Source organism: Furipterus horrens, unplaced genomic scaffold (genome assembly GCF_987537825.1).
Source record: "Furipterus horrens unplaced genomic scaffold, mFurHor1.1.pri manual_scaffold_6, whole genome shotgun sequence".
Taxonomy (NCBI): domain Eukaryota; kingdom Metazoa; phylum Chordata; class Mammalia; order Chiroptera; family Furipteridae; genus Furipterus; species Furipterus horrens.
Window position 1 is genome coordinate 43,621,481 of NW_028327176.1, and position 16,026 is coordinate 43,637,506.

Genomic DNA, 16,026 nt, shown 5'->3' on the forward strand with positions numbered 1-16,026 from the left:
TCTGACTGTGCAAACCAGTGGGTGTTGGGGCGGAGACAGAAACTACTAGTCTCTAAGCAGAGTCTGCTTGTTTAAAGGGCCCCCACGGTCCTAGAACATCCCCAGACCCACCCACTCTGGGAATGACAGCCAGGGCAGCAGCTAGAGCGGCATCAGTCCAGTGTGGAAGTGGGAGAGGTGCCTGGAAAATGGGGCGAGTGCTGGGCAGGCAGCATTGCTCCCTCTCAGACCCCTCTCCCACATACAGCACCACAACGTGGTGAAACAGGTCACCCTGTACTGACGAATCCCTAAGGCTCTGTCCCTTACAAGGTATCAGGAGCGATAGTTCTAACTGGGATGGGGTGGCAAACAAACACAGGAGCCTGTCAGTATGAGGAGACAGAGAAGTATGGTGCAAAAGGGGAAACGGATCAAGGTTCCAGTGGGAGAACTAAGGGACGAGGAAATAGCCAGTCTCACAGATGAGGAGATAGACAACCTAACAGATGCAGATTTCTAAACACTGGTGATAAAGATGCTCACAGGCTTGACAGATATGCTTAAGTATGGCAAACGCATAAGAGAAGAAGTGAAGGCTATGCTAAGTGAAATGAAGGAAAATCCACACAAAACTAATGGTGAAGGGAAGGAAACTGGGGTTCAAATCAATGATTTGGAATATAAGGAAGAACAAAACAGTCAACTAGTGCAGAATGTGGAAGCAAGAATTGAAAACAATGAGGAGAACTTCCAAATTTTGTGAAGGAGATGGACATACAGGTTTGGGAAGCACGAGGGTCCCAGGCGAGCTGGACCCAGAGGGGACCCCACCAGGATGTGTCATGACTGAGATGCCAAAGGTGAAAGATAAAGACAGAGTCCTGGGGGCAGCAAGAGAGAGGTGGAGAGTTGCCTACAGGAGTGATAGGACTATCAGCCGACTTCTCAGAGGACACTTTGCAGGCAGGAAGGGACTGGCAAGCACTATTCAATGTGATGAAAGGGAACCTGCAACCAGAACTATATCCAGCAAGGCTATCATTTGGAATGGAAGGGCAGATGAAGTGCTTCCCAGACAAGGTGAAGCTAAAGGAGCTCATCATCACTGAACCATTATTATATGAAATGTCAAAGGGACTTACTTAAGAAAAAGAAGATCAAAACTATGAACACTAAAATGACAACGAACTCACAACTATCAACCACTGAATCTAAAAAATAACAGCAAAGTCGAACTAAGCAAACCAGAATAGGTGCAGAATCATAGATATGGGGATCATTTGGAGGGTTATCAGCTGGGAGGTGGGAGGGGAGGAAATGGGGATATGGTGCAAGGATTAAGAAACATAATCTATTGGTACAAAATCGACAGGGGGAAGTTAAGAATAACATAGGAAAGGGTGAAGCCAAAGAATTTATATGCATGACCCATGGACATGAACTAAGGGGGGTGGGATTGATGGAGGGAAGGGCGGTCCTGCACAGAGGGGAGCAAAGGGGAAAAAAACTGGAACTTCTGTAACAACATAATCAATAAAATATACTTTAAAAATGTAAAAGATTTTTAAAAAATAAGGTTTTTGAAAGAAGAGACTGTATGTGCCTCTTTGGACATACACAGGGAATAAGGGGGATAATCTAAGATGCTGGTCATACCTCGTAACCATGCCTCGCAAAATTGAGAAAATCAAAGACTTCCTACTCACACTAGGTGAAAGGATGCCAAATCCGTCAAGGTCAAGAAAAATAAGGACAATGTGAAGTTTAAAGTCCAGTGCAGCAGATACCTTTATACCTTGGTCATCACGGACAAAGAGAAGGCTAAGAAACTGAAGCAGTCCCTACCCTCAGGTTTGGCTGTGAAGGAGCAGAAATGCTGATTTGTATTAAAATGTTAAAAAAAATTTTTTTAAAACGAAAAGATTTCTGAAAGAAAATGAAAATGCTGTCAAACAGATAATTGCTGATAATTTTTCATAAATAATGCAACATATGAATCTTCAGATTCAGTTAATATAAAGTGTCTGAAATAGGAAAAATTAAAAAAAAATTCATACCTAGATATAGAATAGTAAAATTGCTCAAAACCAGAAATAGAATATCTTAACAGCAGCCCTAGATAAAAGATGGCTCACAAAAGAACAATAATAGACCGACAGAGGGCTAGTGTCATCAAAATGCTGAGGTGACTTAAATGACAATTATAATTCTCTAACTAGTCAAATTATCATTAAGTTTATCATTTCAAGCTGAAGTAAAGATTATTTTTTAACTCTTGGGAAAATTTACTGATACATTAATAGCTCCTCACTGAATGAACTTTAAGATGTTCCCTAATAAGAAGGGATAAAATGCAAGGAAAAAAAAAGTTTGATGTGGAAGTATAAAAAAAAAATCTGTATTTCCACATCTAATTTCTTTTTCCCTGGGTGTGGAGGATATATGGGATTTACTGTTATTAAAAATATCTTCCTAAGGGTCTAGATATAAGGAGTTGACTTGACCTTGTGTTAAAAAAATTTAAAAATATTTCTTAAAAGGGAAACATTTTATTGTTAATGATCAACAAAACACAAGATTAACAGTGATTGTTTCTACATTGTAGGTTATCAATGGTTTGGTTTTTCCCTTGTTTTCAGTATTTTCTAGTTTTATAAATGAACATATTTTATTATTTTAGTTAGATATAAACTTTTTAAAGAGACGTTTAACAATAATTCTTCCTTCATTTAGATCAAATCCTTTTTATGAACCTAAACCAACTCCTACTCCAAATAATTTGATAAATCCAATTCAAGAACTGGAAACCGAAAAGAGAGTGAAAAGAAAAGCCCCAGCCCCACCAGTCATCTCACCAAAAACAGGAGGAGTAATTGAAAACACAGTTGTTCCTGCAGGAAGAGATCTCTCTACTTCTCCTAAGGTAGGGGTTTTCTCTTAGTAAAACGTATTAACATTTGCTCTTTCCCCCATGCAATTTAATTCAAATTTTAAAAAGTCACTAATAACTATTTTTGATGATTTAAAAGTAAAATCCAAATAAGTCCATTATACTGCAACATTGTATATATATATGTTTTATAGTGGATCGTTTGGGTTAAGATTAGTTTTTTTAAATGCTATTTTAAAATCAGAGGAAGAGAGGCATTATAATTATGTGGTTGGTGATTTAAACAAAGGATACACTAGCTAGATGTAAAGGACAATTTACACTGATAAGAGGAAGGTGCAGAAGTCATCCTTTGAGAAATGTCCTGGAAAGATTAGGGCTCAGTGCAGAGAAATGCTTCGTTGAAGAAGTTCAATATTGTTACTTTGACTTATGTCATCTTAATTTGGCCTTATTATTACGTTATTTTTTAAAAATTTCAATTCATCCTAACTGTGAAAAGGTAAAATACAGCGTTGGAACAAAGTCTGAAGCTTTTAAATGGTTTTGTTGCAAATACTACTATGATACCTTCTGTGTGTAAGGTAGAGACAGTTGGATTTAGCGAGGTTTGTTTTGTTTTGCTTTGTTTTTTTTAGGTAGATAACTGATGGGTATTTTGTTGTTGTTACTATATTACATTATGTAATTCTTGCAGGTAGTTAAGGGAAAAATAAATTGAACTTGAACTCAGAGGGATTAAGTAAAAGCCACAGGACCCCCTCAGCTAGTAGAGGCAGGATTTGAGACAGGATTAATTGTGTGATACATGGACACTACTCTGTCTCAGGTGCTGCCTGGGCTGCTGTTTTTCTCCAGGGCATAGGGGTGTAGTGGTTTGCTCTTGGATTTTTCACTTCATTCTGTGGCTTTCATTAAGTGCAAAAGTTCTGAAATGGCTTGTTTGCCTGTATTTTCATTGTTTTAGTGGGAGATTGAGTTCACTGAGATCTTAACTTTGCTATTCCAAAAGTCAATCTCTAGATGTTTGTTTTTATTTCAGGTATTTTTTAACCCTGTGATTTTAGGGGGAGAAACTAGAACTAAATTCTGTCTTGCAACTGGCTGGGAAAAGTGGGAATGCGAGGGACTGTACATGAAAGCAGCAAATGATAGAAACACAAAGCAAAGGAGAAGGCCAATTCCAGTACCCATGAGGGGACACAGAACAGTAACAGGGGCACTAGTCAGAATCCAGAAGCTGCTTAGGTCCTTTACCATTCTAGCCATCAAGAATACCTATGTCCCCGAATCTCTCTACTCCATTGCCTGCTCCCTGCCCCATCCTTTTCTATAGTCCATCAGGAGTTTGAAGTTAATCAAGAAATCCTAATATCTTTGCAGGGTAGTGGAAATGAACTAAATAGTGTTCATTGTGTGCCAGGCAATGTTCTGTTATCTCACTTGTTGCATAGAACAATCTGAGAAAAACATGCATTATCTCCTTTTTACGTATGAGAAACTGAATCTTAGTTAAGTAACTTGCTCAGAGTAATAAAAATAGTCATGAAAGCTCCAGGATTAAAGTTCAAGTCTTTTGAGTCTAAAACCCATACTTTTCCTGTGCCTATCTACCTCTTAGAGACGTATCCAAGTTGGAACTCTTAATACTTTTATTTTTTTCATAGAAATGTTGTTATTTATGGTAATGAAGTTCTGTTGTCGTGACTAGTAAGTTCTATAACATGACTAGTTTTCACTTTATTTTGAGGATGCAGTTTCATGGCAGATAGATAGATTGTGGAGTAAGTGATGTTTATAGAAAAGGCTGAGCATTTACCATCATGCTTCTCTTGGAAAATGTTTCTTTATGCTCAGACACAGATAGTAGAAACACCATCATTCATATCTCAGTAACCTGCTGATCTGGTAGGTAGTTTAGATAAGAACTATGTGAAAGGTAACTGTGGAAATTTATATTTTAAAAAGATTAATGATATATTATTAAGTGAAAAACAAAGTACATAACAGTATAGTATAGTATAACTTCTGGATGTGTAAAGTTTTATTTAAAAAGCTTTATTCATTCATATACACATAGACATACACACATACATTATGGAAGGAATTACAACTTAACAGTGGCTAACTTTGAGGAGAAGGGTTTTGGTAGAATGGAGGGTACGCACAAGATTGGGGAAAGCATTGCTTTTTTTTTTTAACCATGCTGTATTGTTTAAATTTTCACACCTTGCATGTTTTACTTCTTTTTTTATTTGTTGTACTAATAGAGATTTTAGGGTAATGAGATCATGTATTTTTTGTTGTTGTTATTGTTGTTGCCTTTTATATAAGATACAAGGTAACATTTCCTTTAAAAATATTTACCTTTCAAGAGGGGAAGTCACTCTTAAGTTTGATCAGGGCTATTAAACAGTTTGGTGGTGGCCTGGGGTTTCATGAGGTTCTTGATCTTCAGCACTGGAGACAAGGTATGGAGGCTTAACAGCAGGGCACTAGACTCCCTGTTCCACTTCTACAGCACAAATCCACATTCATTTATTTTATATGTTGTAATTCATGTAAGATTTCATTTGGAAAAAAAAATGGACCATTGCCAAACTGAAAAAAAAAGGAAAAGAAATCGGAAACTACTAACTACACAATTATGTATGAGATAAGAAAGATTAGAATCAATGGCATACTGACAGTTATAAAAATGATAAATGGCAGGTGAGAAAGCACAGCAGTATGGGACTTACTCATCATTGGAATAAATATATTCCTCTGTGTGTGTGTGTGTGTGTGTACATATATTCCCGCTGTCGACTGGAATATATTCCTAAAGACTTTGTGGTATTAAAACATAGTGAAATAATTGACCATTTTGGCAACCTTAAATCAACATGAAAGAGTCCTACTATGTTTTTGTATGTAGTTTTCTACTTAGGAACACAGGAAAGTATGGTTTACATCAAAACATTTTTATTAAAATTATTAAACAGTTTTAATGCCTAAAAATGTATGCTTCCTGGCCCATTCTTTTTCTTATTTGAAAATTGAAAAGGACACAGCAGTTCAAATAAAGCTTTTTAGCCTTGGCCAGGTGGCTCAGTTGGTTGGAGCATTGTCCCATGTATCTAAAGGTTGTGGGATCGATTCCTGATCAGGGCACATACCGTGGTTGTGGGTTTGATCCCCAGTTGGGTGCATAGAAGAGGCAACCGGTCCGTGTTTCTCTCTCCCATACTTTGTCTCACTCTAAAATCAATAAAAATAGCCTCATGTAAGGATTAAAAATAAAGAAAAAATAAAAGCTTTGAAAAAATCAGGCTTAAATTTTAGTCAAATAATAAAAGGATATTACACCACAGTTGTTTTGTATGACAAAGTGCCAAACGGTATTGAATGCAGTGCAACTGCTTAGAGAGGCTGAAGAGCATTCACTGTCATAAAATGACAAGTGCTCTGCCAGATAGATTTTCTCACCTGTCACCTAAAACTACTTATGTTTAAGAAAATTTATGGAAAACAACTAGGACCGGAATTTAAACAAAGTGATAGTAAGTTTGTCTTTATATTGCAAATAAAATTTATTCAAACTACCCCTAAGGACAACTAAGGACCCCTCAGTGTCATAAATATACATAAACAGAACACTTTAGACCATTGATTTATGCATTTGTAAAATGATAAAACAAAAACACTTTTAAAGACAACTTAGGAAAAAAGACTGATGTTTTTAGAGAGGTAACCTGACGTTAAACACACACCATCCAGTAACATAAATTAAATTAGGCTCAATGGTGGCTGACCACCTTTTACTGACTGTGAATATAAGTTAATTAATGTATAACTGTATACCTACATATAATTTACACAACTTAGTATAAAGTGTAATCCAAATTATAACAAAGAGCTTAGGAACATAAATGACATTGTTGCCAGATACACCGGCTAAAGTATATTATTAAACACTGTATACTCAATTCTGTAAAAAAATCACAATATAAACAGCTAACTACTAATGACAATAAAGAATGAAAAGAAATTAAACTTATACTTTTGTGATAGCATAGAGAAGAGCGACACTGCACATTTGATGATGAAATGAGCCTGGTGAAGTGGAGAAGGGCTCCCTCAAAGAGCCTGTTAGATGGAGCTCCAGGGATTGATAGTGATAACTTTTGTCTACTTGTTCCATCTCTGGAAGTGAAAACCCTATTCATTTCTCTCAAGGCCCAGCTAAATAACTGAAGCCTTCACTCATATTGTTACCTCTTTCTAGAAAGTTATGGTAAAGACCTAAGGTTTACCTTTGGATGTTTTTGAACTTAAATACAGATTGCAGTAATTATGGGAAGCCCAAGGTAAAGCAAAGTCAAAGTTACATGCAGCAGCCCCTTTGATTCGTCCCAGCAGAAAATTCAAACCACAGGACAAACACCTTTTCCACGTCTTGCGCATAAATGCCTCCTTCTAGAATGTTCTTTCCATTCTTTTCTGTCCATGCAAAACTGTATAGAATGGTGCCTATGGGCCATTCATGCTGAAAAACAATAAACACATAATCAGACTGTTAATTTCCTCGTATGAAAATGTCTCAGACCTTTTAAGGAAAATCATAAATAGAATGAGTATCAAAATTTAATTGAACAATGATAAATCCACAGTTATTTTGTAAAATAAAATGCTAAGCTGCATTCCATGACAGCTGGAGCAGGGGAAAGGTAAGCTTAAGATACCTTTAAATTTTTACTTACTGAAATACCCTTTTTATCAGAATACTATTCCTCAATAATACTGAATAAATGGGGCACTCCTATATGTATCACCCCTTTTATTGATTAGTACTCTTATGGTTGTAACTAATAGAAATAAACCATTTGGTTAATTATTTTATTTTATTGCTTAAGCAAAAGGCTAACTTGTTTTAAAGACCCAAGGAGATTTTGCAGAACCCTAGGCAGAGGATACAGTGGGGCCTCGGGTATCAACCTCAATTGTATTTCCTTTTTTCTCTTGAATGGCTTCAGTCTACCTTAACCTTTTTAACTTAGACAAGCTTGTTTTTTCCTTGAAAAATAATTTGTTTTAGCACATCCCTTCTCTCAGTGTGGCTGATTTTAGGTAAAGGTTAAGAACAAATTACATTGAATTAACAACTTTTTCTTAATATGTATGTGAAGCCTCTTGGAATTTCTTTTAGTTTTTTATTAAATTTATTGAGGTAACATTGGTTAATAAAATTATGTAGGTTTTGGGTGTACAATTCTATAATACATCATTTATATATTGCATTGAGTGTTTACCACCCAAAGTCAAATCTCCTTCTGTCACCATATGTTTGACCCCCTTTTGCCCCTTCCCCCACCCCTCTTACCACCATATTATTGTGTCTATGAGTTTTTGTCATTTGTTCATTTGTTGCTTTCAGTTTTATTTCCCACATATGAGTCAAATCATATGGTTCTTGACTTTTTTGCTTAGCATGATATTCTCAAGATCCATCCATGTTTTTGCAAATGGCAGTATTTCATCTTTTCTTATGGCTGAGTAGTTTTCCATTGAATATAATGCACCTCGTCTTCTTATCCAATCATCTACACTTTGGTTGTTTCCATGTCTTGGCCACTGTGAATAATGAACATAGGTGTACATAATGTTTTTACAAGTAAATGTTTCCATATTTTTTGGGTAAATATCCAGAAGAGGGGTTGCTGGGTTTAAGATCTTACTAATCACATGAGTCTCTGGTTAATAGAAGTTCAGCTGGAATTAGGATTATCTGTGGGCTGTAGGAAGCCCCTAAAGACAGTTTAAATAAAAGAAAATTTTATTTCTGTCTTTGAAGATGTTAAAAGTCCAGTGCTAATACCATAGCCTCACAGAGTCATCAAGGACCCAGTCTCCTATTTTGCTGATCCCCTACCCTCAGGATAAGCTTCTGCCTTATGGTTCAAGGTGGCTGCTCGAACCACAGCCAATATGCCCATTACAGTCAACAAGAACAAAAGACAAAAAATAGTCAAACCTGCTTCCAATGAGAGACTAGAAAATGAATCTTTATTCTAGGCAATTATATTATCCAGCTAAAAGTCAAGAGTTCTATTAACTCAGACTGCAAGAGAGGAGGGGGTTAGGGAACTTGGTGAAGAAGGTGAACGGATTAGGAAGTACACATTGCCAGTTATAAAAATTGTCACAGGGATATAAAGTACAGCATAGGAGATATAGCCAATGATATTGTAATAACTGTGTATGATGTCAGATGGATACTAGACTTAACAGGGTGATCACTTTATAAGTTATGTCTAATCACTATGTGTATAGCTGAAACTATAATATTATAGATAACTAATTGAAAAAAATTAATGAGATTTTTATTACTTTTATATACAGAAAGCTCAACAGTATATACTTAGCCTAGTTTGCTGGCCAGTTGTTTAGCCTTTGTCTTTTCCAGCCTGGCACTGTGAGCCACTGACTTTGGACCCAGCACATTACCTCCCCAGTGGCACTGGAGTTCATCTTATCTGTCATTGTAATTGGTCTGGATAGCTTCCACCAGCTTAGCCAGAGCTCCTTTGTCTTCCAGGTTAACCCATGTGAAGGTGGAGGTGGTGCAGGTCTTCCTGTGAACTAGTTGCCCCAGCCTAGCCTTCACCTTGATAATGCAGTAGGGATCTCCCATCTTATGGCACAGGGCAGGCAGGAGGACAACCAGTTCAGCAGGATCCATATACTGTGCAATCACTACAGCTGAGCCTTCTTGCCCTCCACCAAGGTGATTACAGTGTTAATTCCTACTTGGAGGACAGGTGGCCAGTTTTTTTCTAAGCCCAGGCTTCTTCTCTGACTTTGTCTCTCGCCTGTACTTGTGAGTCAGCTTAAGCAATTTAAATAGCTGTTTGGCAGTCTAAGGCCTGGGTGAATTGGTTAATTCCAGAAGGCATTTTCGGATGCTTATAGAGACTAACCCTTTGCCGATGTAGCCAAACCTGGCAGGGCCATTTGGCAAAGTGGGTGAGGTCCCTTTTGGGGTTAGATGTCCTGTCCTGTGCCAAAATTCTTGGGTCTTTTCTCAAACAGGATTTACCACTTATTGGCCTTCTGTTTTTTTACTTACAGCAGAGACCAGCATTAGCTTCTTCCCCTTCCCCTTCTTTCCTTTTAGCATCTTGGGCAGCAGGAGGAGAGAGTGCAAAAAATTCTTAATAAAATAAAATAAATAAAACTAGAGCAAGTAGTTACAAACAATAATGATCTGAATCAAAATATTAATCATGGGTGAATCAAGATAAACAATATATGGGTTTTTATTGTACTAATTTGCAACTTTTGTGTAGGTTTGAATTTTTTCCTAAAAGATGGTAAAAAGCAATCATTTGAGATTAGGAAAGAGTTCCTGAATATGAAAAAATACATTTTTCAAGTTTAAAAATTTAAACACTTGAAAAAATGTTATAGAACATCAAATTAATGAATTAGAGGACAAACTTGAAAAATTCTCTTTAGAATTCAAAGTGAATAGTGAAGAGATTAAAGTAATGGGAAGACAAATAAGAATGAAGGATAGAGTTAGGAAATTCGCTATTTTATAATGGGGGTTGTAGAGATGGGAATAGAAGAGGAAAATAATTTATCAGAGAAAGAGTAGAGAATTTATGTGAGCTGAAGAAAGACTTGAGCCTTTAGATTAAAAGGGCTTATAGGTACCAGGCAGGGTGAATGGAATGAGATACAAACCTAAACATATCCTGATAGTACTTTTGATTTTCAAAGGTAGGTTTCCTGGGAAGGAAAGTTTTTACCATCAGATGTGTTTGTAACATTAAATGCTGGAGACAGTAGAGCATGTTTACATAATTAAAAAAAAATCAATATCTGCAAAAGGATTGAAAAACATCAAATATATTTTTTAAAAATTCACAAATTTGTAATATTAATACCCAAATAGTTGACTTTGGAGGTTGCCAGAGCACCAACTCATATTGTATATAAGTTGATAAGTAGAAAAGTCAGTATTTATCCTGACTTTCCTTATTGAACTATATGTCAAGATAATTAAGTAGTTGATAAGGGAAAGTTCTTCTCACAGAATATTCTAGCTATGAAATGCAGAAGGAATGATATTATTAGAAAACTCACCATTTTATAATCTCTAATGAAATAATGGATATAGCAACAAGCAGTATGGCACCTAAAACCAGTAGAAGAAAGGTCTTAAAATAGATGAGTGTATCCTGCTGACAATATTCAACTGTAGTGATCAATCTTAATATCATTAAGAGTAGACAACCAGTCATTTTGTGCCTCCTGACATATTGTGATAAAAAATATATAGAACTGCCAATAAAGTATTTTTGCCAAAGAATTAAACTTAGATCTAGTCAAGGCACTGGATGTAATAACTACCAGTTTAGAAGAAACTTGTTGGTAGAGGAATATATGAAGTGACACCATGAAGATGCAGTCAACCAAAACAGAATGTGGGAAATCCTGAGGACAAGTGACCCAATTCGTTTAACAAACAACTTGGCAAAAGTGGAGGAGGGGAGAAGGAGATATTATAGATTTTAAATATATACTGGATTATTTACTGTTGAAGTACAGGATTTTGGGATTTGCTTTAAAATACTCTACTAGAAAAACAAATGTGTGTTGGGGGGATGGTATTTGAAGGGAATTTGTTTTCCAAACAAAATTGGAAAAATGTTGATAACTTTTGAAGCTAGTGGTTATATGGGAGTTTATTATAATATTTGCTTTACTGTTGAAATTTTTCATTATAAAAAGTTTTTTAAAAAAGGCCTGAAGGATTGAGTAAGATGTAATATAATTCTAAGAAGACTGAGAAGGAAAGGAAAAGAGTAGAACTGATATTGTATTTGAAGAGATAATATTTGAGAAGTTTTCAAAACTGATGAAAGATACAGTCTGCTGATTAGGGAAGCCTAACAAGAACTCCAAACCAAGAGAGACCTCATAGTGAAACTTCAGAAGATCATTGATCAACTTATAGATATGTAGATAGAGATATAGAGATAGATGGAGAGAGAGAGAATTTTTAATAAGCCCAAGTGTGGGGAAAAGTCAAAATACCTTAGGAGGAACACTGATGATTTCTCAATAGCATCAATGGAAGCCGGAGGCAGTTTGATGTTATCACCCACATGATGAAAGAAAATAAATGCCAGTCTAGAGTTGTATGTCCAGTGAAAATATCTTTCAAGAATTAGGACAAAAATGAGCATGTTTCTAGATAACTAAGTTTAATATCACTAAAATGGAATACTAAAACACAACTTAGGCAGAAGGAAAATATTCATTAGAAAATCAGGAATTCAGAAAATATCACACAATGGCAAATATGTGGATAAATTTGAACACAAACTGACAATATAAAACAATAATACCTCATGATGGGTTGAAATCAAAGAAAGCATTAAAATATGTGACAGTGATTTGTAAGCTGGAAATGAGGATAAGTACACTAATGTTTTCAAAGATCCTTATATTGCGAAGAAGGTAAAAGTACTGATTGCTCTTTAGACATTGATTAGTAAAGTAAGCATGTTGTAATTTTTAGGGCCACTACTAAAAGATTAGAAACACGATGTATGTAATTTCCAAACTAGAAGAGAGAATGGAAGAAAGCTTTCTAGAAATAATAATTCAATAAAAGGAGAGAAAAATAGGCACAATGCTGCTGGAACAAATAGAAACTTAAAATAATTTGGTAGACTTAAACTCAGATTATTAGTAATTATATTAAGTAAAAATGGGCTAAATGTTACAGTTAAAAACAAAGATTATTGGTGTGGATTTTTAAAAAATCTAACTATACACATCTAAAAAATAGACATCTGAAAGGTTGAAATTAAAAGACTGAAAAAAGATTTACCATGAAAGCAAACAAAAGGAAACCATTGTAGCCATATTAATATCAAATATAACAGGTTTTAAGGCTAAATGTATTACTAGATATAAAGCTGATTATCACATCATGATAGAAGGTTCAGTTCACCAGGAAGATATAACTTTTTAATTACATTTACCTAATTACCTAATAACATATTCTTAAAATATAGCAAAACTAGCTTTGAGAGAACTACAAGGAGAAACAGATAGTTCATATTATAGTGGGCAATTATAGCTCATATCTCTATAGAATTAATGAAATAAGCAGACTAAAAAAATCAGTAAGATTTAAAGATTCAATTAACAATTTTGACCTGATGAAAAATCTACACTGTGCAACTGCAGAAGTCATTTATTTACAAAGAGTAATTATATATAAGGCTCTAAAGTAAGTTTTCAATAAATTTCAAAGGGTTGACATTATGTTTTCTGCCCATAGTGCAGTTACTCTAGAAAACAATAACAAAACAGTAACTAGAACAAATATATACTTGAAAATTAATATATACACTTTCAAGTGATGTATAGGTCAAAGAAGAAGATATAAACAGAAAATAAACATAAATCCAATGAAAAATTTTTTACTACTTGTGTTGGTAAGATATTTACAATCAGGTTGAACTCCTATGATCATTTCTATGAAGGTTTTATATTTACTTAAACTTTTTTGCTTGGCACTGTTTTTAACATAAGTCCCAACTTGAAAGGCTTGAAGAACCAGCCTGACATGTTTGAACTTGGAGAAGAGTCTCAAAAACTGTCACAGTACAATTGAGTTAATGGAGCAACTAGAATATCACAAAATGGCTTAATATTATTTTTACTGTTTCCATGGCATTAAAGCAAGAAGTTAGGACGTATTTTCAGTGGTAATAGGTATTCTTTAACTGGTTTATGTACAGAAGGGCAAACTACTGTGGAACATGTAAACTCTTTAATATCTGGATTAAGAGTTGTAATATAAGGATTAATATATACACTATATATTGGCACCATTAGTGCTATTATCATTAAAGGTGTGTGAGCATTTTCTTTGTAAACGTGCATGTAGTTAGATCATTTCATTAGGTCTTACTCAGGAATTTTTATTGTATTAAAAAAAACTTTTAATAGCATTCAGCATAGAAAGAAGGCTTAAAACTAGATAAAACCCCTCTAATAGTGATCATATTGAGAAGCAAAACGAATAATTGAAAATACATTGTGAATAAATAAATTCTTTGGGAATGTAAACTTTGTAATATTACTTTACAATAATATATATTTATGTTCTAGAACTAAATTCCACAATTTGGACCATTCTTATACCCAGAATGCCTTGTGAAGCTCAAGACATAATTGCTTGTGTGTATATATTATAATTTCTGATTCTGTGATGTAATAATTTGGATAATAATCTTAAAGCTCTTTCTTTATTACCACCAGATGCTATTGCAGTGGAAACTCTTTAGTGTTACCTCTTGCCTTTGGAAAACTTAGGTTTTAGCATAGCTAGTTTGTGTGTGTGTGTGTGTGTGTGTTTTTACAAGGGCCATCCACATATAACTTCTTAGAGTAAAACCTTTTAAGTATGCAAAACAGAAAAGGCTCATCTAATTGTAATATAGTTTATTTTTATTTTTAATAGAAAAAGTTTGTTCTTATATGTACTCACCATAACTTGAATTATTAAGTAGAAGACCTCATTTGGCCTGACTTTATATGAGTTAAATTTATAAGTAATGTGCACTTAAGATTTTTACATATTTTTAAATGTTTAATTATATAGTGTTTTCCTTGCATACATTTCTTTAAAACAGTAAATTTTAAATTTTCTTAACACAACTTTGTAGAGCAGGTGTTATTCTCATTTTAGCCCATACTATTCTCATAAATTTAAAGTTGACTAAAAGAAAATATTTTAATATTTTTACTTGTTTGCTCTCTTCCCCCAGAAAAGAAGTGTGTTTACTATACAGCACCTCTAATATTTTTTGGAAAGAAAAAATTACTTCAAAATATTTTCTTAATACAAATTAGCATTCCATGTACAATGTATTACCAACCCTCTGTTAATAATGTTTAAATTATGAGGCTTTAGAAGATATATAAACAAAAATATTACTGATATGTTTCTTATTTTTGAAAATATTAACTCAGAGATGTGCACTTTATAATTTCTGTGAGCAGCAGTCGTAACTTTGATAAATGTTGACAATAGCAGACATTCATGGGAATTCCTGAAAGATATTTTATAATAGAAATGCCACTTTTATATGACTCTGAAGTTTTAATTTATTCTGAAGGAAGCATCAAAAGTAGTCTTACGCTAATCCTTTACTTCCTAACACCTCAAAAAGAAGGAACACTAAATGAACAGTATATTGTTTGCCATGTTTTAATTGAGTATACATAGCTTGTAGTTCAAAATAAAAATTTCTTTGAGTACCATGATTTAATTCTGTATCATATAAAACTTAGTAGCCTGAATATTTTCATTTTAAGAAATGTTCTTGTGTACACTTCTATAATGTTTTTAAAGAGTATGAGATGATGAAGTGCTATAAAATAGGATCTGAAAACTTCTCAAGAGCTAACCTCTTTCGACACTTTGATACTGGGTTAGAGACACCAGTCATGTGGACTACTACAGCAAGCAGTTCAGCAGCATTTGTTGTTACTCTTAACAAGGTCTGTGCATAAAGTAAAATTAAATTTTTTATCCTACTAAAATGAGATTACTTACGTTAAAATTTTCCAAGACAAGGAGTAGTGTATTTCCAAAAATATTTGTTAATGATATTATTAGTTGATTTTGCTTAGGTGAGAAATAAATCAATTAAAAACTGATTAAACAAAAAATGCATCACTATATTTTTTCTTAAAAAGAATTTTGTTTTGTGGGAGTGGCTTGCATATTTTTTCGGTGGGGGTAAGGGGTTTGGGGAGAGGTAGTGTCCACTAAACATTTAAGATATCTTAAAAGGCATCTGGGGACATGCCTGCCCTCCCTTGCTACTTTACACATTCATTATTTATGTAGCTCTTACTCTGGGCAAGGAGGAAAAATATGACTGAGACAAAGTCTCTTCAACAATCTCACAATTTACCCAATATGGCAAGCACATAAAAAAGTATGATCAGTTTAATTAGGGTTATAAAAGAGATACACTAGAGTACTATAAGAGCATCAATGAGAGTATTACTTATACCTTACTACCTCTCCTCTAAGCATTCCTCATTAGAGGTTAGGAACAGGGTAAAATGTGCGT

The 16,026-nt window shown here is 34.5% G+C and overlaps 1 protein-coding gene and 2 pseudogenes across 10 annotated transcripts in view; 2 read left to right on the forward strand and 1 right to left on the reverse strand.

Annotated features, from left to right (window-relative positions):
* The window catches only part of EHBP1 (EH domain binding protein 1), a 381,983-nt gene that overhangs the window by 195,070 nt on the left and 170,887 nt on the right, over positions 1-16,026 (forward strand). For all 10 annotated transcript variants that reach the window (XM_090281360.1, XM_090281362.1, XM_090281361.1 and 7 more), the window contains one exon: positions 2,716-2,905. In XM_090281360.1, the coding sequence (XP_090137486.1) occupies positions 2,716-2,905 (190 nt within the window). The remainder of the gene's footprint in view (positions 1-2,715; positions 2,906-16,026) is intronic.
* Positions 1,648-1,862, forward strand: LOC150006049 (large ribosomal subunit protein eL38 pseudogene; annotated as a pseudogene).
* LOC150006050 (large ribosomal subunit protein eL8 pseudogene) lies at positions 9,273-10,031 on the reverse strand (annotated as a pseudogene).